This window comes from Equus quagga, chromosome 14 (genome assembly GCF_021613505.1).
Source record: "Equus quagga isolate Etosha38 chromosome 14, UCLA_HA_Equagga_1.0, whole genome shotgun sequence".
Taxonomy (NCBI): Eukaryota; Metazoa; Chordata; class Mammalia; order Perissodactyla; family Equidae; genus Equus; species Equus quagga.
The window spans coordinates 96,434,759-96,458,173 of NC_060280.1; the positions used below are offsets into that span (position 1 = coordinate 96,434,759).

Consider the following 23,415-nt stretch of genomic DNA (forward strand, 5'->3'; position numbering starts at 1 on the left):
CCCCCCCCCCCCCCCCCCCCCCCCCCCCCGCCCCCCTCATTGTTCAAACTCCCCGCGGGCTCTGGGGAGGGGTCTCCAGGGGCCCAGACCCCTGGATCCTGGCTGCCCTGCCCCCACCCCTAGTGTCAGGAAGGGACTCACTGTGGGGAGACCCAGATCCTCTGGGTGGTCAGAGGGGCCTTTAAGCAGCTCTCCCCTCCCCATCTGGCCACCCCGGCCTCAGTCGCTCACCCTTTCTCTCCTCTCCCTGTTTGTCTGTGTGTGTCTGTCCTGGCACCTCCCTTCTCCACCACGCAGGGCAGTCTCCAGGCCTGAGGTGCCCACCCTGGCCCCTGCGCCCGCTGTCACCGTCAGAGAATGAGCCAGCCGCAGAGGATGGCGCCCGTGGGCACGGACAAGGAGCTCAGCGATCTCCTGGACTTCAGCATGGTGAGCCTCGATCCCATTCTCCCGGGCTCCTCCCCACTGCAGCCCAGGCCTCCGGCCACCTCTTGGACACCCCGGGCTTCCTGGGAAAGAAGCATCTGCAGAAAACCCCCCCGACAGCCCGGCCTTAAGCTGGTTTGGATGGAAGGGCCTCTGGCTGGGGCCGGGGGAGTTGGGGTGCACTGCGACGGGTAGGTTGGCACCCCCACAGCAGTGAGCAGCAGCCAGGCCCTCTCCAGCTTCCAGAGGCACCTGTCACCCCAGGTGTTTGCCCAGGCACAGCTTGGGGCTAGTCCACCACTTTACAGATGGGGAAACTGAGGCCCAGAGAGAGGGAGGGGCTGCCCAGAGCCTCCAACACCTCCATGGGGAGGCTCGGCCCTGAGGCTCTTGCTTGGCTCTGGGGGGGTGGTGGCCTTGGCATTTGTGATCTGCAGAATGGGTGTGATCAGGGTTATTCACTCCATGTGTGTGCAAAAAAAGAAAAAAGGAGTGTCCGGTGCCTGGCTGGCCTGTGCAGGGAGCAGGGACCCTTGGTGAGCCGGCAGACTCAATTATCAAGTCACGCGGTGGCCAGCGTGGTGTGTCGCCAGGAGCTTGGGGCGCAGGGAACGGGAGGAGACCGCAGGAGATGTGGATGGGCATCTGGGCAGTGCTGGCCCAGAGGAAGCTTTCCTGTTGGGGAGGGGGCGGGCCCTGGTGAGAGTGAGAGGTTCTTCACATGTCTCAGGCAGTTTGATCCACGCCAGAACGGCCTGTTTCCCAGCCGGGCAGATGGAGGTTCAGAGAGGGTTGCTGCCTTCCAAAGGTCACACAGCAGCCCTGGCGAGGCTGGAACCGGAGCTCCCCTTGCATGTCGGGAGCTGGGGTGCATCTTGGAGGACCAGGGCCTCGACTTGCCTGTCTATGCAGTGGGCCACCTGTCATGGGTGTTGGGGGAGGGAGTGGTTGGTGTTTCCTGGCAAACCCAGGAACCTGGGTACGGCCAGTTCCCTAAATCCTGCCGCCTCCCCTCCCCCAGCGAGCACCGTTCGGGCTTGAAACAGGACCGGGGAGGGAGTTTTCGGTCTGAATTTAACCCTCCACCCGTCCGGGGCCCAGGCCGCCGAGGTCTGTCGAAAACAAAAGTCCCTAAACCGAAACGACGTCAGCCGCCCTGCGGAAAAGCAGAGCCCACGGGACTGGGGGCCACCGCTCCGGAAGGGCCACGCCGGTATTTTTAAGCCCCGTCTTATTTTTGCCTCCTCGGCTGAGTAATCAGGGGTGCAGCTCGCTTGTTTTTTTGTTAAACTGACAAGTCATAGATCACTGGGCCGGAACGGAGCGACTGGGGGGCGGGGGGGCGGCCGCACGGGCCCCGACCTGGCCCCTTCGCCGGAGGGTCCCAACGTGTCCTCCCCCCAGCTCAGCACCAGGCACCCGGTTTCCAGATGAGGAAAGTGAGGCCGAGAGGGCTGAGGTGCCCGGTGTCCCGTGGGAGAAAGGCCAGGGCTGGGTTTCCATTCGTCCCGGAGAATGCCCTGGCCGAGCGGCGGGCGTGGAGGCAGCCCCCCCGTTACAGCTGTCGTCCCCTCCCGTAGCTGCCCTCCCACCCGCCCCGGAGAAACTGAGTTAATGTATTTCTTTAAAACAACTCGTTTTTAGACCGCAACCAAAGATTTTAAAGGGCAGCCGCTTTCTTGGGTGAGGTTCACATCAAAATACAGAGAGAAAATCAAACCACGCTGTCAGACCCCCGTCTGCCCTGACCTGGCCTTCCTGTCTTGGAGGGGGTCAGAAAGAGGTCAGATGTGGGCCTGAGGGGTCCCCAGCCTGGGGCAGGGCTTGAGGGGTGGGTGGGAGGGGTGCCGCTGGCAGATGCTCGCCCTGTGACCCGGCTGGGTGACCCCGCCAGCCCAGGCCGCCCCTCTGAACCGTGCCCAAGACGCCCACGTGCGTTTGGGTTTCAGGATGTCCCACGTGGCCTGAGTCCTGAGCCCGTTTCACAGAAAAGGAAACTGAGGCTCCGAGGGGTTCAGGGCCTGGTCTGGGCTCGTCATGAGGCCTGTGGCGCCCACAGGACACGGCCCAGTGCCCCGTGTCACAAGTGCCACGTCAGCAGAGCCTCTGGCACCCTAGAAGACGAAACAGAGAGGTGGGGTGGAGCCCCCACACACCCAGGGGCTTGGCTGCTGACCCCCAGGCCTCAGGTCCCGTTGGTTCTGGTCCTGGCTCAGGCCAGCCCCTCCCCCCAGGCCTCAGTTTCCCCAGGGGGGGAGGAGCCATCCTGGAGGACAGGGCCCTGGGGAGGCTGGACCAGTTGAGTGGGCACGCCCCTGAGGTGGGGCACAGATCTGTGAAAACCCGCCCGGGCCCCACACTTCCCATGAGTCTCTGCTCTTAGTCCTGCCAGGGCCAGGTGGCGTGTGGCCTCAGTTTCCCCTTCTATAGAATGGGGCATGGGGGACAGGACCCCACTTTCTGGGCCCCTCCCAGGGCTCGTGGTGCCACCACGGGAGTCACGCCCCCAGGCACTGCACCCCCACCTCCTGGCTGGCCAAGGAAGGTTTTGGGGGGCCTTGAGCTGCTCCCCAACAAGCCCTTGACCTCGATTCTGGCCAATTTGAATTACCTGAACCCCAAAAGGGATCTGTAAAACCCAGACCCTCGGGGCAGGGCGCGGCCGTGTTTTGTTTTTTCTGTGGCAAAAGAGTTTGTTGGTGTTGGGTTTTCCTGGTTAATGCTGCTAAGCTGGTTAATCTTTAGGGACTTAGCGCTCTGGGTTGGGGTGAGCCAGGGCAGGGAGGGAGAGTGGGGTGTGGCCGTCCCACATCAGGCCCCGGAGATCCACCGAATCAACCGTGGGGGTGGCAGCCTTTTTCTTGTCTCTCCAGTGTCCTGCGTCTGAGCCTGTTTCCCCTTCTGACAGCAAGCTGTGGGGTGCCACGGGAGCTGCTCTGGCAGCTGCTGAGCACAGAGCATGGGGCTGGGGGGGCCGCGGGGGTCGCTCGCCCCGGGTCAGTCTCCCTGTCCCAGTGTCGGGGCCTGGCTGTCCCCCCCATTCCTTCCACTTAAGGTCAGGGGCACACGAGGGGGTGATGCTGGGCTTGCTGGGAAAGGTGGCGTGCGTCGTGCAGGGGGCTGGAGCTTCCAGTGGTCCTTGCTGGTCCCCCTGCTGAGCAGCAGTGATCTCCCTTCCCTAAGTTGCAACTTGGGAACTTTGTATCGGTTGAGAGAGCAGATACATTGTATCAAGTGCCTAACAGGTTACTCTCCTCTGCTGGAAACTGTGCAAACAGCCCCGTTTGTATCTCCCGGGATGCTGCTGGGGGGCGGCCAGGGGGAGCCTTCTGCGCAGGCGCGTGCGGCCGGGCCGTGTGCTGCCTGTTTCCACCTGTGGGGTCTCCTCCAGGCGGAGCCCCGTCCCCAGGCTCTGCCCCACTCACGTCTCTCTCCCTCCCCTGCAGATGTTCCCCCTGCCGGTGGCCAACGGGAAGGGCCGGCCCGCCTCCCTGGCCGGCGCCCAGTTTGGAAGCTCAGGTAGGACCCGCTGTCTCTGGGCTGCGTGTTTGTGGGAAGAGATGGGCGGTGCAGAGGGGCCGGGGCGGGGACAGCGCGGCCTGAGCCCAGGGCGGGGCTGACAGCCGGACCCAGGCTCGTGGACGGGGCACCCGGGGAGGAGGTGTTTGGGGGCGCGCCCAGGCCTACAGGTAGGGTGGGGGGGGCGAGGCCTGGGCCCTGGTGTGTGTGTGGGGGTGTCTGTGTTACTTACAGGGGGGCCATGTGAAGCAGCAACTTGAGCCTCCGAGGTCCCCCTAGCCCAGGTGGGGTCCTGAGTCTCTAGTCCATCCGCCCTGGGGAAACCAAGGCACAGAAGGGGCGTGACGTGGAACCCCAGCCCTCACCAAATCCCACCCAGCTCCTGGCTGTTTTCGTCCAAGTGTGTGTTAGTTGCTTACTGTCTATGTACCCTGTGCTGGGGTGACCAACTGTCCCTGTTGCCTGGGACCCAGGGGGTTCCTGGGACTTTGAGCTCAAATTGGGAACATCCCGGGCACACCCGGACTGGTTGGTCACCCTGGCCAGCACTGAATGCCGCCGACAAGGCAGGGGGAGGACAGACAGCACGGCCTGAAGCAGCATATAGTGGGAGTCAGGCAGCAGAGTGGCAGGGAGGGGCTGTCACAAAGCCAGGGCCTTGGGGACTGTCTCCGAGGAGGGGATGTTGGCGCAGAGGCCTGATGGGGATGGTATCAAGGCAGGGGGCACAGCCTGTGCAAAGGCCCTGGGGCAGGCCTGGGCTGGCATATTGGAGGAACAGAGAGGAGGCCCGTGTGGCTGGAGCAGAGGGACGGAGAGGATGGGACAGGTCGTGTGGGGCCTGGTGGGCCACAGGGAGGACTTGGGCTTCTCCCCATAGGGAGGTGAGAGCCGTCAAGGGCGGTAGGCAGAGAGAGGTGCCGTTGGGGAGGTGCATGTTGGGGGGTCCACTTGCACCGTCGGTGGGGTTTGGGGAGTACCTCCCGGCACTACGTGTGGACTTTAGTGTTTTTCTGGGGTCTCAGGGTCCGAGCTGTGTCCTTATGTGTCTTGGGGATCCAGGACCCAAGGTCCATCTTGGAGTTGTCTCTGAATCCCACCCGGGTGTCCAGTGGGCTGCGGCTGGAGGAGGAGGGGGTCTCGAGGGGCAGTTCACGCTCACCCCCTGCCCCCAAGGGAGGGATGTTGTGTTGCCGCCCCACTGCCCTGCGTTGGCCTTCCCCTCCGCCTGAGGAAGTGGCCACAGGACTGGCTGGAGTCCTTCCTGAGATGTGGAAATCCCCGCAGGCCACCATGCCCCACCCTCGGAAGCTGCCCCGGGAGCCAGGGCGCTGCCACTTCCCTGCCTGGCGGAGGGCCAGGCCCCGGGGGCTTCCTGGAGGAGGTGACACAGGCATGCCCTCCTCTCCCCCTCTGCCCCAGGCCGTCTTCCCTCGTCCAGTGTCCACTCACAAGGCCAGCAGCCCCGAGGAGCGGAAGCCAGGGGCCTGTGAGCCCCTCGGCCACCGGGAAAAATTCTTCTCTGAGACCCCCCGCTCCCCGCCTGGCCTGAGTGAGACCCCCGTGAATATTTGCAGATTGACTTCCTGTTGTATCTGCAGCCCCGGCTCGCTCTCTGGCCCTGCCCTGACCCCGTTGGACAGTTAGGGTCTTGCCTTGTTCCCCCGACGTGTCAGGCTGAGTTTTCTTACCCTCATGGGAAGTGGCATGGTTGGTCCAGCCTGAGACCATCCCCCGCCGGACAGGCGATTGGGGACCCCCCCCCCACCAGTGCAGTTCGAGCAGTTGACGCCAGCCTGAGCCTGGGGCGGGGGCACAGGACTGAGGCCCTAAGACCCAAGCTGAAGGGCCTCGTCACTGCCCCCCAACACCACCAGGCTGTGACACTGTGTTATCAGGTGACAGTGCTCCTCTGAGCCCCAGCTTGCTCGTCTGTTCGCCAGGCGTCTGCCCGTCAGCAGAGGGTCGGACGGGGGTCTCCCCTCCCTGAGCTCGTTCCCCGCCTCCTCCCAGTGGGACTAGAGCCCCCGGGGAGGGGGGCGCAGTTGGGTGGTCCGTCAGCAGGGCAGGACCGGGGGAGACCCCCTTGCCGAGCCTCAGTTTCTTTCTTCCGTCAGTGGGTCACCGTCCTTCCAGACGGGCCGTGTCGGCCTGGGGCTGGGGGGCCACCACCGTTTGTCAGGAGTTTCCACATGCCTGTGGGTCCCCGGCACGGGCTCCCGTCACCCTCCTCATCTGTGCTGGCGTGGCGTCTTATTTAGTTTGGTTTCTCTGAGTCCTCAGTTGCTCCTAGATTCATCCCGAAAGGGCACTTTCTGCCAGCAGGTCAGCAGCCGCCCGGCCCTGGAGGTGTCCCCGACAGTGGCTGGAGCGGGAGGCGGACGGGTGTGGGGGCCGCCTGGCTCCCTCTGATGGTGTCGGAGAGTCGAGGCCGCGCCAGGCGGGTGTGCGGGTTTTTATCCGGATTGGAGGACGTTTAAGACGAGCCGAGTGTGTCCCCCTCCCTTTGGAGGGGGCCCGGGCCCGATGACAGCGCGTCCGCGGCCAGAGCCGGCGGGTCCGAGGCCCCAGGGACGGCAGGAAGCACTCAGTGACACAGCAGAGGAAGCGTCTTCCTATTTTTACCGTCCGCGCGGCTCTCTGGGTTTGTGCAGTTGTGGACGTGGCGCCCGCTTGGGACAAAGACTGAGGGCAGGGGAGGCGGCCGCTGTGTCGTTTCCACAGGGGACCCTGCGATCCCGGCCTCCCGGGTGGATTCTGGATGGAGGACGGCTGGCCGTGGACGTGTGATCACGCTGCGCACGTCCCCTGGTGTCCCATCGCCTTGGCCAGCGCCGGCTCTTCCTAAGTTTCCTCCCGTTCGCTGGGCCTCAGAAAGGGGTCCGCCGTTTCCAGGGTGCTGATGTCACCGCTCACGGGCGGCCGTCTTTGCAGGAGCTCATCCGCCACGTGAGTTCCTTCGTGACGAGTCTCCCGTCACTGTCTTGTGCTCTTTTTCTTTCTTATTTTGGAGTTGATCAACTTTTGTTTTTGGCTTTTAATTTTGGAAACTAGAGATTCACAGGAAGTTGCAGCCAAGTGTCCAGGGAGGACCCTCGCTCCCTCCCTTGACCTCCCCCCCGCCGCCCCCCCCGGCGGCGACATCCCTCACATCTGTGGCGGGAGATCAGGAAGAGCCCCTGAGTTTGCTCAGATCTCACCAGTTTACGTGCGCGTGTGCGCGTGTGTGTTTCATGCCGCATGTAGGGCCGTTAGGCCATAGCCACAATGCAGAGCAAGAGGCGTCCAATCAGCACACCATCCCCCTCCATAGCCACACCCGGGGCCCCCCCACACCCAGGGCCACCGCTGATCTGTTCTCCACCCCACAGTTCTGTCGTGTCGATAGTGTTCTGAGTGTGGACTCGCACAGTGTGGAACCTTCTGAGATGGGCCTTTTTCACTGAGCCTCATTCTCTCGAGATCCATCTGAGTTGTGGGCTGTACCACCAGTTTGTTCCTTTTATCAACGCCCGATGAACTTTTGAACATCAGCGATGATAGTGCTTATCAACCAGGACTTATATCACTATTTCTGGAGCACTGTGTGCCGGCCACCAAGCTTGGATCATTGATCGTGAGCCCTCCATCCTCACAGGTCGAGGAAATAGGTATAGTTATTAGCCATGTTTTACCAATGAAGAAGCTGTAACCATCCCAGCTGACCACCCAGTCCTGCCTCCCATAGTGTCCTGTATCCCTGCTCTGCTTTATTGATTTGCAAGAACTCTATATAGGAAGGTTGTTAATTTTTTGTCATCTACATTGCAGCCTTTTTTCTTCATTCTCTCTTTGTAACCATTGCTGCTGGTGGAGATGTCTAGTTTGTCTCAGTGGTTTACAGGTATCGTTTTTACATTATCTTCTTATTTATGGTTTTCTGGCCTTAGTGCCATTTTGAGAACATTTTTAGGAATTGGGTGACACAGTCCATTCTGTAGTGCTGATGTGATGGTCATGAACGTGCCTGCTCCTCATTGTATCAGGTTGAGGAACCTATGGGGAAAGATGCTGGAGGAGAGAAAAGTATGCTTTTGCCATCCTGGGCAGATCAGAGATGTGAAAAGTGAGTGGGAGGGAGGGAAGCTTGACAGCAAAGTGATCAAGCTTGAGCTGACACAGCAGCTCCTGGCCCTGTGCACCCGTGGGGCTGCTCAGAACACGCGTCCTGGGGCCCTGCACCCAGAGCTGCTGGTGCAGAGGCTCAGACGGGGCCTGTCAGAGCTTCCGGGCCATTCTGAGGGACATCTCCAGTTAGAAGCACTTTTTGAAGAAGAAGAAGATTAGCCCTGAGCTAATATCTGCTGCCAATCCTCTTTTTTTTTTTTGCTGAGGAAGACTGGCCCTGAGCTAACATCCATGCCCATCTTCCTCTACTTTATATGTGGGACACCTACCCCAGCATGGCTTGACAAGCAGTGCCATGTCCGCACCCAGGATCCGAACCGGCGAACCCCGGGCCACCGAGAAGTGGAACGTGCACACTTACCTGCTGCACCACCGGGCTGGCCCCTAGAAGCACTTTATCTACCAAGCGTATGTCTTTTTAAAGGCCAATCCCTATAAATAAAGACCACACCCCTTTTATAAAAACTGACCCCATACTGGGCACAGTAAAAACCTCTAACATAAAAAATACTGACTAAAGCATAAACCACATTCTCTGAGAACAATGCAGCAAAACTAGAAATAAAAAACCAAAAAGGAGAAAGAAATAAAAAAACCTAACCACTTGGAAATACCAAAATTCCTTTTTACCCGCCTGTTGGGTTAAAGGGGAAATCAAAACAGCCAAGACAGGCTAGACAGAAATCAGCAGTAATGTAAACACGTTGAGACTGAGGTGCAGCCAAAGCTGTACTTGGGGAGGAATCATAGCTTTTGATGTTCTCATTGAAGCGGATAAAATGAAAAGAGTGGGATTAAGCATTTAAGTTAGGAAGTTATAGAGCAAGAGAATAAACTCAAGGAAACCTTTATTGGTGGTTTTGAAGGGCTTCAAAGCATTTCCTAAATTGCCAATTACCTGTGAATTTTTATCTCACTTTTCTACCTTTTTATCTGTTACTATCTCAGTGCTACCCAGTGTTCATTATTGTAGTTTTATGGTATTTTTATTGTCCTACCTCAGTTCTTTTTCGTTTTTTTCCCCCGTGTTTTCAGACACACTGATTATTTTTTATGACCATTAGAATCATTATGCTATGTCTCTTCTTCCCACATCTCCCCCCCAAAAAAAACCTTTGTAATTTGGATATTATGTTAAATTCATAGGTGAATTTGGGAAGAACTGTTTGTCTCTATAGTACTGTATTTTCCTGTTGTGAGAACCTGATGTTTTCTCTGTTTATCTGTTTTGTTTTTGCTGAGGAAGATTTCACCTTGAGCTAACATCTGTGCCCATCTTCCTTTCTTTTTGTTTTTTCGCTGAGGAAGATTAGCCCCCAGCTAAGATCTGTGCCAATCTTCCTCTGTTTTGTATGTGGAACACTGCTACAGCGTGGCTGACGAGTGGTGCAGGTCTGCGTCCAGGATCCAAACCCGCAAACCTAGGCCACCAAAGCAAGGCCCTCTGAACTTAACCCCTACGCCACGGGCCGGCCCCACTAAGTTTTATTTTTTGACTCTTACTACTTTTAAACTTTGAAAATTGGGATAAAAGGCACTTAGTCATTTTATACTGTTTTGTCTTAATTCCTTCACGTACTTTTCCAGTGAGGGTTATTTCTAGGTATTTGAGGATTTCCCGTGCTGTGGTTCGGGGATCTTTCTCGTCCCGTTTTCTCCCTGGTCGCCTCCTGACATCCTTCGTTACTCGCGTTTTCCCCCTGGTTCGGTCTCCCAGGTGAACCATCAAGCTGTCCCGGGGCAGGGGATCTCTACCTTCTCACGCCCGCCGGTCTTCTAGAACCGCACAGCGCGTGCTGCCTGGCGCATTGTCTGCAGGACCAACCCTGACACTGGCTGTTGGTTCCGGATCTTTCCGTGTGTGTTTATGGTGTTCAGGGCGTTTCCTTCTGGTCCTGTACGACCACCCGCAGCGAGCGCACGCGTTCCTTTCGGGCATGGTGCACGGACCCAACCTGCTGGCCCCTGCGTCTCCTCGTTCGTGTCTTGCCTGTGTTCCTAAGTTGGGGCAGGCGGGGGGCTGCCCTCAGCCCCCGGCTGCGTTTCTGACCCAGTTTCTCTGGAACGGTCTCTGCCTGGGACCCTGGTCCCCGGGCGCGTGGGGAGCCGCCCTGCCACCCGTTCGCATCCCTTCCTTTAGGAGCTGCCTCGTTTCTGTGGCGAAATCCTCCTCCTGAGGTTTGGTGCACGCCTCTTGTCAATTGTAGCATTTTCTTAGGGAAAGAGCCCCCTTTTCGACACGTTTGAAGATGGTTAATGTTGCGTTCTTTTGGAGCGTGTAAAGCATCCTGTCCTTGTTTGGCTGGGGGTGCAGTCCGTGTGTCAGTCCCCAAATTTACTAATTTTTCCTTTTTGTTCTTTTGTCCTTGGGCAGCTGCCTCGTGCTTTGTCTGTCGCATTGATTTTTCTTCCAGGGAATCCACCTCGTTGTCGAATCGATGTTTATCAATTGACTACTGTCTCTGTGCTACTTCTGTCTTAGTTCCTCCTCTTTTCAAAGTTGTTTTTTTTTTTTTTTTTACTTTTGAATTTCGATGGCCACTTTTGTCCATTCTCTTCTCTCCTGTCGGTCGAGTCGTCAAGTGGCTAGCGTTACGCCGTCCCTCTGAGGGCTGCTTCAGCCTCGAGCCATAGCCCGTTGGCATTGCAGATCCATGTTTTCATTTTTCTATAGATACTTTCTAAAAATTTTTTTTTTTTTTTGGAGTTCAGTCCTTGGGGAGATCTCTGGCCTGGCGAATTGCTGGGCCACCAATGCAGAGATCAGACGTGGCTCGAGCTGCTGTTGGGAAGATGCTGGGCGTTCCCGCCCTTGAAGAAATGGGGGCCCCTTTGTCACGCTCCATGGTACCCGAGGGATGAGGGATGGTTGGACGCAGAGCTGGGCGCTCTGGTCTCCCGCTCGACCACATGTAGATTCTCATTGTGGTTAATGCATCGCTGGGCGTTTCTCCGGCCTCGGAGGATTTGAACGCCAGGTTATCAGCTCGAGCAACTCAAGTCAGGGCGGGATTTTCTTTGTGGGTCCAGCCTGTCACCCGCAGACCCACCCTCTCTTCCAGCAGAAGCTCATCCCTGAATTCAGACTTGCCGGTGAATATTCCAGCCCTGCTCCTCGTCCGCGTGACTTGGTGTATACCTTTGTGCGTCTGACCGTGTTTCATCTCCTGAGTTGCTTGTTCCAGAACTTGCTGCAGGTGCTGTGTGTTAGATTCCAAGAGATTAAGTCCGCAGCGGCCTTATATTTTCGGCGTTTGCTTCCACGCCCTCGCTTCAGGTTCTCTGCTTTCGTCCTCCTTCCTTGCGGCCACGTCTGTCGGGCGCACATTCTCCTGACTCGGGTCTGGAAGGTCGTGCTGGTTGCAGCTCGACTGGTGGTCACATTCACGGTTTTAAAGAACACGCTCAAAGCTCCCCTTTCTCACTCTGGCAACCCCGGGGTGAAATCCCGGCTCCCTCTCCTGCATGGAGGAGGAGGAAGGCACCTTCCAGGCTCTCCTCCAGCACCTTGGTGTCTGGTGTAAAGAAATCGCCACATTTTGGAAACATTGTTTCTCTTCATTTGCAAATTGCACAAGTCAGAATCCTGCTGGGAAGCAGGGGTCCTTGTGTATAGACTCTGCTGGTTAGGAGGCTCAGAGCAAGTGAGGAACTTACTTTCCTCTGCTTCAGTTTCCTCATCTGCAAAGTGGGGGTGGGAGCAGCCAGTCAGGGACCCCACAGCGGGCGCCCGGCTTGTCCTCCTGACCCGCACCGGCTGTGGAACCCGCCCTCTGGGTCTGGAGCGTTTCTTCAGGGGTGGTTTTCCCAGCAGGGGACGTTGGTGGCCTTCGCAGGCAGGTTCCCCTCCGCGGAGGGACGGCTGGTTGGGGAGGGGATTCCCCAGTTGCCCCCCTCCCAGCTCCGCTCCCCCTGGGGAGGCCTCGTCTGTCCGTCCGTCCTGGGCATCCAGCGAATGCACACGCGTCTGTCCCGCCTTCTTCGCTTTCCCTCCGTTTTTCCCGGGGGTGGGGGAGAGCCCTGGGCGTCTGTGGCGGCTCAGTTTGGGTGGGTGTCCCTCCCGTTCCTTCCGGAGCACGGCCGGCTCCCAGGCAGCTCGGGTCAGGTCTCAGATCCCTGCCTCTGCTCTGCGTCTGGGGCGTTTCCAGAACGCGCCCTCCTCCCGTCGAGCGTCTCCTCCGTGTCGTCCATCCTGCTTTAAACTTGGCTGCGATCCGCTGCGGTCACCTCTCCGTCACTTCTCTCTCTGAGGTCTCCTCCTTCTAGAACAGAGAACCCGTGGGCTCTGCAGCGCCCTTGGCAGCGGGCGGCCGCTGTCCCCGACGTGCTTGCTTCCCCGTTAAACCCCGAATCCTTGGCTCGCTCCGTCTTCCGCGTCTGCGTCCGCCTCCCCGTGTGTCTCCACGCAGAGGCGGCCGGGCTGCTTTCTGAGCTCGGACTTGGGGTCGGGCGGTTCTCCTGTCCCCATGCTCAGGATCGCATGGTCCCCCTCAGGCTGAAGCAGGAGGGGTCTTTCTGTTGTCACTCTGGTCCCGGATCTTAAATTTGGGGGTGGGGGGCAGTTTCCACTCCGAGAATTGCCCCATATTCGTGGGCCCCGTCTGAGGGCCGGCCCCGCCCACCGGCAAAGCCCCGGGCTGGGGGTTCGGGAGGGGGACTGGAGCGAAGCCTCCCTTCCTGGTGGATGAGGCCGCCTGTTTTGTCTACACGGCTTCCTGCTCTGCCAGGGCTGGGGACTGCCGCTTTGGGGGCTCCGGGGGACCCCATAGTCTTAGGAAGGGTAGGGGGTGGCGGCCCCCTGCTTTCCCGCCCCCCCTTCCAGGGCAGATCCTCCCCGGCCGCCCTCCCGCCTGGAGTCGGGGTGGGGGCGATGCTCTCCCACCTTCTCGATCCTTTATAGAACTCAGGGGGCGCTGGGCAGGCCTCGGACGCCGGCCCTGGAAATCTTATTAAAATTTAAAACCCCGCAGAATGAAAAACAAGCACTTTGCGTATGAACGCGGAGGGCGGTGCTGGGAGGCGGCCTCCCCCGCGGCTCTCCTCCAAGTCGGAAAGGACAGGAAAATGAGAAAGTTGCCCAAAACAGAAATCATGAGAAGTGAGCCCCCCCCAGCTTGTGGGAGCCCACAGGCCCCCGAGGAAGGGCTGCCCCCCAAATTCAACCCCCTGTCTCCCTCGCCCCACCGTGACGCCGCAGGGCACAGGGCAGCTGGAGAGGCCACCGGCTGGTGTCTTGTCCTTTGATTATGCGAGAAAAGCTGGTGGGGGACGGACAGGCTCAGGGTCTCAGCAGCACGGGGAAAACTGCAGGAAGAGAGAAAGTGGAGAGTCGTTCTTGGGGTGTCCGGGTGCGCATCCCCCCAGTGAGGTTGTGGTGCGTGGTGGTGATTTTTACTGTCACTGTTGTTGTCGTCGTTGTTTTGATCTTTGTCTCGGGGGCCACGCCGCCCGAGCAGCAGGCACAAGCCGTCTCACTCCACTCAGGGTGCTCACGGCCACGGAGAACTGCGGGATCTGTCTGTTGGTTGCACTGGCCACGGTTCAGACACGCACTTGGCCGCCACCGTGGACAGCACAGGCGGAGAACTTGGTGACTGCTGCGGGAAGTCCCGTTGGAGACACGTTACATTATTTGTGGGCGCCATGAAGAAATGGAAAAGAAAGGTTGTGGAGGCTGGTTGGGGGGGCCAGTCCAGTGCAGGCAACGCTGGGGTTGCACAGAGGGCCCCAGGCTGAGAGGGGATCAATGAGGTGACTTCCCTGAAGGGGAGGAAGGGTGAGCAGGTGTGGGGACCCCTGCTGGGGGTGGGGGCCAGGGTCTCCTCACATGCTGGGGACAGGAGTCTGGTCTCTGCCGTGAGGGCGGTAGGGAGCCATGGCAGGGCTGAGAGGGAGCGAGCAGAGCTGGGTTTTGCTTCTGGAACCTCCATCCGGCTGCCTGGGGTGGAGTGTCCCCAGGAATCCTGGGAGGACAGTGCTGGAGGGGCGTGGCCTGACCCCTGCACGGAGGGCCCCCTGGGGCAGGCCGAGGGAGGGAGGGAAGGAGAGGGGGTCGCTCCCTGCTGCAGCCTGGGCTCCTGGGTGGGGGGCGCTTACAGAGCTGGGCTGCAGGCCAGGCTGACGACCCCCTGGTTGTGCCTGTGGGTCTTGGGAGGACGGCGGCCAGGGCTGTGCGGGGGGCCCCATGCCCACCTGCATTGTACCCATCCCGCCCCATAGCCCCGCTCCTGTCCGGGAGGCTGGCTTCTCTATGCAGAGGGACCGGCTCGGGGACTTGTCTTCTGTCCCAGGTCGGCCGACCTTCTCCATGAGGGGCCGGCCGGTCTCTGTGGCGGCTGACCTGTCCACCGCTGCAGCAGAAGCCACCGTGGACGGGGGTGGACAGGACGGGACGGGAAAAAGGGTGCGTGCGCATAAAACTGCATTTACTGGAGCAGCCAGGGGCCTGACTGGGCCAGCCCTGCGCAGAGGAGTCCGGCCCAGGACACAGGCCACTCGGTCCCAACACATGTCTGCTGCGCAGCTGCCGAGCCCACTCCCTGTTTGATCAGACGGGGGCCAGCCCTCCGTGACACGGCGAGGGGGTGGCCCAGCCGGGAGCAGGGTTTGTTGGGAGACAAATGCGCCCCCCCCCCCCCCCCCCCGCTCTGGGCGTTCCTGGTCATCCCTGCAGCAGCCTGGGCTCCGGCCCCCAGGGCCCCAGGCGCCCCCCGCTCTGGCCGCGGCTCCCGGGCCAGCCGGGCTGGGTCTGAGCCCAGAGATCTTTCCAGGCGCCGTCCTGCCAGCAGTTCACCTCCAGCGTTTAAAAAGAAAAAAAATCATCAGAAAATTACTGTCTGACGGCAACGTCTTATTTTATTAGTGCGTTTTAATTAGAACACGAACAAGGGTATGCTATGAATATTCATGACAGGCTTATTAAAATGCATAATTAATCGGTGAGGGGGTTAATAACAGTATTAATGGAAGTCAGGCGAGGGGCCGGCCCTATTTCTCTCATTTCTGGAAGGGGGTGACCGGGGCTGAGCGAGGGGGTTTCCAGAAAGGGCAGAGAGGGCTCGGTGGCCAGGAGCTCCCGGGGCCCGTGCTTGGGGGGAGTCCCCGGGCCTTGGGGGGCTGTGGGTGTGGGAACAGCTCTCCCCGAGAGGTGCCCGGCTCTGGCCTTGGGACGTGGCCTCCCTGCTCACTCTTACGGGGTCCCGGCGCCTCTGGGGCCACGCTGTGGGTGCCCACTTGGGGTGTGGGGGCGCCCTGAGCAGGGACAAGCTCATCTCAGGTGGGGGCCGCTCCAGAGGGGGAGGGGAGGACAGGCAAGTGGATGTAGAGGGAAACTGAGGCTCACGAGGTGCTGGTGCTTTGCCCAGGGTCACCCCTGCCTCAGCAGCCGCTCTCCTCCCAGAGCCCCAGTGGGGCCAGGGCTTTGGGTGCAGCACCCCAAACCTGGGGGCAGATGCCGGATGGATTCCCGGAGACCGCGGGAGCCCCCTGCCTGGCCCCCACCCGCCGAGGCAGCGCCCCAGTCCCCCACCATAATCACATTGGAAATTTTTGATTAGAAAACAAAATCTAAATGAGATATGAATATTCATTTGGCAGGGAGATTGATATGCATAATTATGTAAATTAGACAGCAATTAAACACCGATTCTCCTGGGGGAACGATTAACACAAAGGCCCCGAAATAGAAGGATGTAATTGGAAAGAAGTTTCTGGTACAGATGAGCAGGGGAGGCAGGAGGGCGAGTGAAGGGTCTGGCTGGGGCGCGTGGGGTTGGAAGGTGGGGCCTGCCTGTAGAGATGGCTGGGCTGCACCCATCCCCGTCTCTACCGCCCCAGCCTGGCTTGGGGGGCCTTCAGACTCAGAGTGGCCGTGGACACCCCGGTTCTGCAAAGTAGAGTCTGTCTGTAATCCCATTTACAGAGGAGGGAAACTGAGGCACAGAGAGGGAGGGTCCCGGGGCTGCTCCCCTTCTGCTGGTCCAGGCCGTGTGCTCTGTGCCCCTCAGCCCCCCACAGATGGAGTCAGAAATGCCCCCAGCCCAGGAAGGGCCTAGGAGGGATCCTGGGCGGGGCCTGGGACAGTGTGTGGGGAGATAAGGACCCCACCCGGGTCCTCTTAGCTCACTGGTTAACACCCGCTGCGCCTCGGGCCTCTGACTGCCCCTGCTGGGTGACGGGTTCAGTTCCAGCTAGAGGGGCCGCCAGCCTGTGGCCTGGCGGGTACTGAGTGGCAGCTGCCGCTGCTGCTTCAACAAAGGGATGGCCCCACGCCCCGAATTAGCAGTGATGGGAGGGGGGAGACTCATCGCTGAGCACCCATTTGCCAGTGCCCTCGTGGGCCTGTATCATGGGATCAGGAGAGACTGAGCCTGACACAGTTGCCCCAGCCCCCTCCGCCTGGTCACTGCGGGGGTGGGGCCTGGGGCTTTGATGGATGGCTAGGAGTTTGCCAGCAGAGGTAGCTGATGGAATCAGTTTTAGAGCTGCGGAGCTAGAGGCGTGCTCAGGGCCAGGGTGTCTGCGGTGCTTGCCGGTGGCGGTGGTGTCAGTATGGGCAGCGCCATGGCTGGGGGACGCCGGACAGACTCGAGGGCCGGGCTGGATCAGGGAGGGCCCGAGAAGGCTGCCGAGTCGAGCGAGGTGATGGAGACCGAAGCTGGCTTCGGAGCTGGGCAGGGCGGGGCTGACCTTCTCTCTCTCTTCCTGCCCCACAGGCCTCGAGGACCGGCCCGGCTCGGGCTCCTGGGGCTCCAGCGACCAGAGCGCGTCCTCCTTCGACCCCGGCCGGGTGAGGAGCTGCTGCGGGGCCAGGACGCGGGTCTTCCTTCTTCATGGGGGTGGGGCAAAAGGGGAAACCGAGGCTCAGAGTGGGGAGGGCAGACGCCGGCCTGGGCTGTGGGGCTCCGGGCTGAGGGACGCGGGTTCATGTGCTGCCCCCTGGCCGCGGAGTGGGTGCCCAGCGCCCCTCACTCTCATCTCTCCACAGACCTACAGCGAGGGCGCCCCCTTCGGCGAGCCCCCTGGAGGCCTCTCTTCGTCCACATTCCTGGGCCCTGGGCTCGGAGGTGAGTGTCTCCGGGGTGCGCCCGACCCTGGGCACATGGAGGGTGCGGTGGACGCGCAGGACCCCCCCGGTGCGTGCAGGCCCGCCGACGGCAGACAGACCTGGCCAGCGGGGACGCGCAGGAGTCCAGGCTCTGATGTTGGGGCCCAACCGGCTGTTGCCTGTGCCGTCCCCCCACTGGGTGACCACAGCGGCTCCGGGGTTGGGAGCGGCCGGGCCTTGGCGCTGGGGTTGTAAACGGGGGGCTCAGGCCCGTCCACCAGGAGTCGGCGGGAGCCGCTTCACAGCCACGTCGTCGGTGGCGGTCCCTAGGCCGCAGCACATTGGGGGTTCAGTGGAACCCAGGGGAGTGGACGGGCCACCTGTGGACCCTTGGCGGGACTCACTGACAGGGACACGGGGTCTGGAGGACTCTGGGGCCGGCCTTTGCCCCGGACCCCGAGGGGACGGTGCCTGCCGGGCACGGGACTGGACGCGCTCGGAGCCGTGTGGCCCGGGGTGGCCCTGCACCTGCCGCGGCACAGGTTCCCCTCACTGTTCCTTCCTCCTGCCTCTTCCTGACGCGGGCAGTTCCCACGGTGGCCTGGCCGGCAGGGTGCACAGGGCCCAGCTGTGTCCCAGGCCGCCACCCGGCCCTGAAGCCGAGCAATCTGGGGTGGGTGCGGGGAGCCCAGGCTGAGCCCGGCAGCCAGCGGGTAGGCGAGTGCCCTGTGCCCCAGGATGGGCCTGGCCTGTCCCTGTGTGGCCCCAGCCCCGTCTGGCGGTTTATTCCTTGAGGAGGGTCCTCATCCTGCCCTCACGCCCTGGTGTGTGGCCCTGGTGCATGGATTGGGCGCCTGCTGTATGCGCACAGCTCCCCTTCTAGAGCCTCAGCATTCTCTCCCTGCACCCCTCATCCTTCCTCTCAGGAGACCCCTTTTTGGTGCCTGCTGTATGCACAGTAGCCCCGTCTCGCAGGGAGCCACTGCCCCGTCGGCGCCGTGCCCATGCCGCCCCGGGAGGGAGGAGGTGTGGGCGTCGCCTCCGTTCACTTGCTGGCCTGCTGGCCGTTCACTGGCTGGACGCCCCCTGGCCTCCGGGCCTCTGTTTGTTCATCCCTAAACGGGCCCAGTGCCACCTGCTCCGAGGGGTCACGGAGGTCAGGCCAGTGGGCGCCTCTTCCCCATCCCCAGCAGCATTTGCTCCAGGAGTCTGGTCAGAATTATCATCCTTCTAAAGTAAATTACAGGTTTTTTCCCCATTAGTTTGAGAATAGTTCAAATCAGTTGGCAGAGTGTTCTCGTTCCTTGCTCACAGCAGGGCTGGTCATGGTCCACCTGCAGTCCACGTTAGTGCCCAGCCTAAGCCAGAAACAGACTTAAATGGCTCAGGTCCTGATTGATCCAGGGACCTGCTTCAGGCAAGGCTGCATCCAGGCATCCGTGCAGCCCTGGGAGTCCACCCACACCAGCTGTTCTCTCGGTCAGGCTGTTACCCTCAGAGCCCCAGGCCTCATCTGTCCACACGGGGAAAAGGCCCCTTTTCCCCAGGTTTCTTGAATCAATCTCCCCAGGGATGTCACGTGCTCGTTCACAAGCCAAGCACTGGCTGGGAGCTGGGGGTGGCACCGGGAGCCTGGGTGCTGAACCGTGCAGGCACCAGGCACCCCAGTCTGTCCCCTGGGAGCCCCCACCCTGGGGAGGTGGCACCTCAAGACCTTGAACAGAGGAAACCAAAGCTTGCGAAGGGCACTGGGGCCCGACTCAGTGCTCTTGCCCCTCAGGGACGGGACGTGACGTCAGGGGGCCCTCGTGGGTTTGCAGAGTTCTCTGAGGGTCATCTTGGGACAGCGTCCCCCAGGCTGATGGGGAGACCAGCTTCCCACCATGGTTTTCTGGGTGTTGTGCACTTATGGAGCACCTGCTGTATACGGGCATGTTCCCTGCACTGGGTCAGCCCCTCGGGACACACCATCCCTGGGGTCAGCTCCCAGTGATCCTCCTTCCTCCCTCCCAGGCAAGAGCGGTGAGCGGAGCGCGTACACCGCCTTCGGGAGAGACGCGGGTGTTGGTGGCTTGACTCAGGTGAGGCCCACGTCTGCGGGGCGGGGGCAGCGGTGGGCCTGTTGGTGTGCTCAGTCTGTGGAGCCCGGAGAATGGAGGGGGCGGCGCAGGTGGGGAGCCTGGGGGGCCTTGACCCCTTCCCCCTGTATACTCCCCCATAGGTTTTAGTTCTAAACAAGCTCATCACGGTCTGTCCCCCGCCCCTTGACCTGCAGCAGGCTCTCTAGTCGGCCCAGCGCTGGTCACTCTCCAGCAGCAGCTGAAATAGGGCTGGACCGTGAGCCAGGCCGGGCCCTCTGGGTGTGGACAGGGAGGAAGCAAGAGGTGGGGAATACCTGGGGCCGCCGTGCGCAGCTGGAGGGGCTCCAAGAGACGCCCGCCCACCCCCAAGTGGCACATGGGGAAACTGAGGCCATCCCGGCAGCTGCCTGCCCTCCCAGGGAGCTCGCCCCACAGGCTGCCATCCCGGGCAGGACTCGCACCACGGCCCCCTGTGTGGCCGACAGGAGTGGTGGTGGCCACCGCGGTCCCAGCATGGCCTCTTGTCCTGGTCACTCCCTGGGCCTTTCCCCTGATGCCCGAGGCCTTCCCTCGTGTCCCCACCTGCAGCCCCCAGGTCTCGCGGTGCGCTAGGCCTTGTCCCAGGTGGCGCCGCCTGTGTGCACGCTGTGCCCAAGCCAGGGCAGCAGCAGACGCAGCTATTGGGCCCCAGCTGGGTACCAGGCCCTGGGCCACGGGCGGAACTCACAGGGCCCTGTCCGTCCTTGAGCCATGGGCATACAGACGGGAGATGGGGGTCGGGAACGGCAGCGCCAGGGCTGGACCCGCCTGGTCCTGAGGGCGGAAAGCCCATCTCACGCTGCCCCAGGCAGTTCTTGACCCCGGTGTGCCCGAGCCCGCTGCTTCTCTCCCCTTTGTGACAGCAGCAGTGTGGCCATGATGCTGTCTGCAGAGACGCAGCCCCAGAGGGCAGAGGGGCTCCCGCGAGGGCCACTGTCACCCCACATGGTCCCTGCGGCCTCCTTTTGCATGAGGTGTTTCTTTAACCGAAATTGTCTGGGGCTGGATGGCAGCCCGGCCTCCTGACGCCTCCCTCTCCTCCTAGGCCGGCTTCCTGCCCGGCGAGCTGGCCCTCAGCAGCCCCGGGCCGCTGTCACCCTCGGGCATCAAGGGCGCCTCCCAGTATTACTCCTCCTACCCCGGGCACACTCGGCGGAGAGCCGCGGATGGTGGCCTTGGTGAGTGGGGCAGCCGGGGCCGGGGGACGCTGGGGAGATGGCGGGGGACCCGGGCGAGGAGTGAGTGCAAGCGGAGCCATTAGTCACTGGGCAGCAGCCGTGGACACTGCTGTCCGCTCCGGGGAGGACACTGCAGCAGGGGGTCCCGCATGGGTTCTCGCGGGCCGTTGGTGCCCGACCTCGTCTGTGTCTGAGGACACCTCCGCGCTGTCAGTCCCCGTCCCACAGGCTGCAGGAAGCTCTGCACACGCGTGTTGTCTCTGTGAGCTCACCCTTCACGGCCAGCATCTGAGCTCTGTGCCTGGCACCACTTTAGACAGCAAGTCACCCCCAGATCTTAGAGAAGGGATCCTGGCCTCCAGCCTGAGCTGGCGTCTGAAGGCTGCGCGTAGGCTGGTCCCACCCCAGCTGGGCGCATGCGCAAAACCCAGGGAGAAGGGGTCGGGGCCCCAGCTGTCAGCTAGTGGGGGTCTGCACAGCGAGGACCACCGTCCAGGGAGCCGGGGTGGGCGGCTCCATTCTGAGTCCTCGTACCCTGCCTGGGGTGCCCGCACACCCTCAGAGCCGGGCTGCTGGGTCACGGGTCAGTGATTCTGTCCAAAGGAGAGTCCCAGGGTCCTTCTCCAAGGTGCAGGGTGGGGCTGTCACCTGGCCACCCCCCCATGACAGGCACGTCCCCGGGGCTGTGGAGGGCCCCCCACACCCCTGGCAGCCGGGGCAGGAACCAGGCCAGACGTGGTGCTCTCTGCTCTCGCTCTGACAGACTCGCAGCCCAAGAAAGTCCGAAAGGTGCCGCCGGGCCTCCCGTCCTCGGTGAGTCGGGGGACGGGGTGGGCACCCCACAGGCCAGCGCCTGTCCTGTCCCCAGGCTCAAGGGCCCTCCCCACCCAAGGCCACCCAGCACGTCAGTGGGACACTGGCCACATGTGTGGGTCTGCATGTGGGCGGGCTCCTTGTGGGTTCTGACCCCGAACCCCATGGGCTCGGCTGGACTGGGCCCCAAGGCCACAGCCCGACCTCTGAGGGGTGGGGCTTATTCCTGGGGTCTATCCTGGATGCCTGTCGCTTTAGGAGAAGAGCATTTCTTGTGTCCGAGGCCTTGGAAAGGGCGTGGATGGGGGTCCCGGGGGCCGGTTCAGAAGGGCCCTGCCCTGTCCGCCCTGGTCGTGCCACCCTGAGTCCCCGCCCCGCTGCCTGGCGGTTGGCGGGGTGCCAGGTGCACAGACGGCGCAGGGCCCTCAGCGGCCTGCAGGGTGGGCTCCCTCGACGTCCTCACATCGGGAGGAAGGCAGTTTGCTGGTTCCCCAGCAGGGCCGCCCCCGGCCTCTCTGTCTGGCCCCGCGCTGGCCCCAGGCTCAGGGTTTGCCGCAGAGGCTGCCGTGCTGCTAGGAGGCGCAGTCAGGTGCAGGCTGTTCTAAGACAGGACTGTATCGTGGATCCCTGTTTTTCACACCCCTGCCCCCACGCTGGTTTCCTGGTACCCCTGCCCTCGGCACGTGTGCCCTGCCTTCTCCCCACGGCCAGGGCAGGCGCCACCAGTCGACCCCAGCATTTTCCCGCTGGGCCCGGCCGCGGTTCCAGGCAGCACCAGTCTATCAGAGTCAGTACTGATGTTGGAACCCCATCCATCCCACTGTCCTGGGGCGGTCAGGCCGCAGTATCAACCCAGGGCCTGGCCTCTGAGGCCCCAGGGTCTTGTGTGACCCGGGCTGGGGCCCCGGGAGGTTCTAGAGCTGGGGGTTTCCCAGCTGGGCTTTGACAAGTCAGTAGGCGTTTGCTGGATTAAGGAGGGAAAAGGTGTCCTGGGCAGGGCCTCCAGTCCACGAAGGCCGGGGTTGAGGGTGGGAAAGAAGAGTGGAAGGAGATGGCAGTGCCCCCAGGGCATCGAACGCTGACAAGGGGCTGTCTTGGGGGAAACATTGGCACACCACGGGGAGACGGGGAGGTGGGTGGACAACTGCCCAGGCGGAGGGCAAGGCCGGGGCAGGGGCCTCTCCCACCTGACCGTGCTCGCCTGCCTGCAGGTGTACCCCCCCAGCTCAGGTGACGACTACGGCAGGGACGCCACCGCCTACCCGTCCGCCAAGACCCCCGGCAGCGCCTACCCTGCCCCCTTCTATGTGGCAGGTGCGTGGGGCTCGCCCGGGACGGCGGGGCAGGGCCTGGGCCCCCTCGCCCCTCACCGTTCCCCTCTCCGCAGATGGCAGCCTGCACCCCTCGGCCGAGCTCTGGAGCGCCCCCGGCCAGGCCGGCTTCGGGCCCATGCTGAGCGGCAGCTCGTCCCCCCTGCCCCTCCCGCCGGGCGGGGGCGGCTCTGTGGGCGGCACTGGCAGCGGCGGGTTTGGCGGCCTGCACCAGCACGAGCGCCTGGTAAGCTCTGGGGCACGGGGTGAGGGCGGCCCCGTCTGATGCCCTCCCACCCCCTCTGGTGCCCTCCCGCCCCCTCTGATGCCCTCCCACCACGTCTGACGCCCTCCCGCCCTGTTCGCTCACAGGGCTACCAGCTGCACGGAGCGGAGGTGAATGGCGGGCTCCCGGCTGTGTCCACTTTCTCCTCGGCCCCCACGGCTGCCTATGGCAGCGTTTCCAGCCACACACCCCCCGTCAGTGGGGCTGACAGCCTCATGGGTATGCCCCCTCCACCCCACCCCGATCCCACCCTCCGAGCTGGAGACTAGGGCGGGCGCAGAAGTGTTTAGTGGCGGCAGGGGGTGGGGGGTGGCCGGGAGCTACCCTGTTACTCACACCCGCACACGTGCTCCGGCTCCTCGGACCCCCTTCCAGAAACCTGGAAGCAGCTCTTTGAGGAGAGTGTCCCCATTTTACATCTGGAGAAACTGAGGCCCAGAGACGGGACTCGATCACTCAGGGCCTCACAGCGTGGCCTCAATGGAGGCAGGTGGTGGGACGTCAGGCAGCAACCAGAGCAAAATTGGGGGCGTGTGTGGGGGGCAGCCGG

At 61.9% G+C, this 23,415-nt stretch overlaps 1 protein-coding gene across 17 annotated transcripts in view; it reads left to right on the forward strand.

The window, feature by feature from the left end:
- Window positions 1-23,415, forward strand: part of TCF3 (transcription factor 3) — a 35,175-nt gene that overhangs the window by 1,797 nt on the left and 9,963 nt on the right. For 13 of the 17 annotated variants that reach the window (XM_046637688.1, XM_046637690.1, XM_046637696.1 and 10 more), the window contains exons 1-10: window positions 25-429; window positions 3,873-3,945; window positions 16,827-16,900; window positions 17,099-17,177; window positions 19,172-19,239; window positions 20,324-20,456; window positions 21,220-21,269; window positions 22,481-22,583; window positions 22,657-22,826; window positions 22,952-23,084. In XM_046637688.1, coding sequence (XP_046493644.1) covers window positions 358-429; window positions 3,873-3,945; window positions 16,827-16,900; window positions 17,099-17,177; window positions 19,172-19,239; window positions 20,324-20,456; window positions 21,220-21,269; window positions 22,481-22,583; window positions 22,657-22,826; window positions 22,952-23,084 — 955 coding nt within the window. In that variant the 5' untranslated portion in view covers window positions 25-357. Of the gene's footprint in view, window positions 1-24; window positions 430-3,872; window positions 3,946-16,826; window positions 16,901-17,098; window positions 17,178-19,171; window positions 19,240-20,323; window positions 20,457-21,219; window positions 21,270-22,480; window positions 22,584-22,656; window positions 22,827-22,951; window positions 23,085-23,415 lie in introns of those variants that run through there. The other 4 variants (XM_046637691.1, XM_046637692.1, XM_046637703.1 and 1 more) reach the window with 2 other exon arrangements.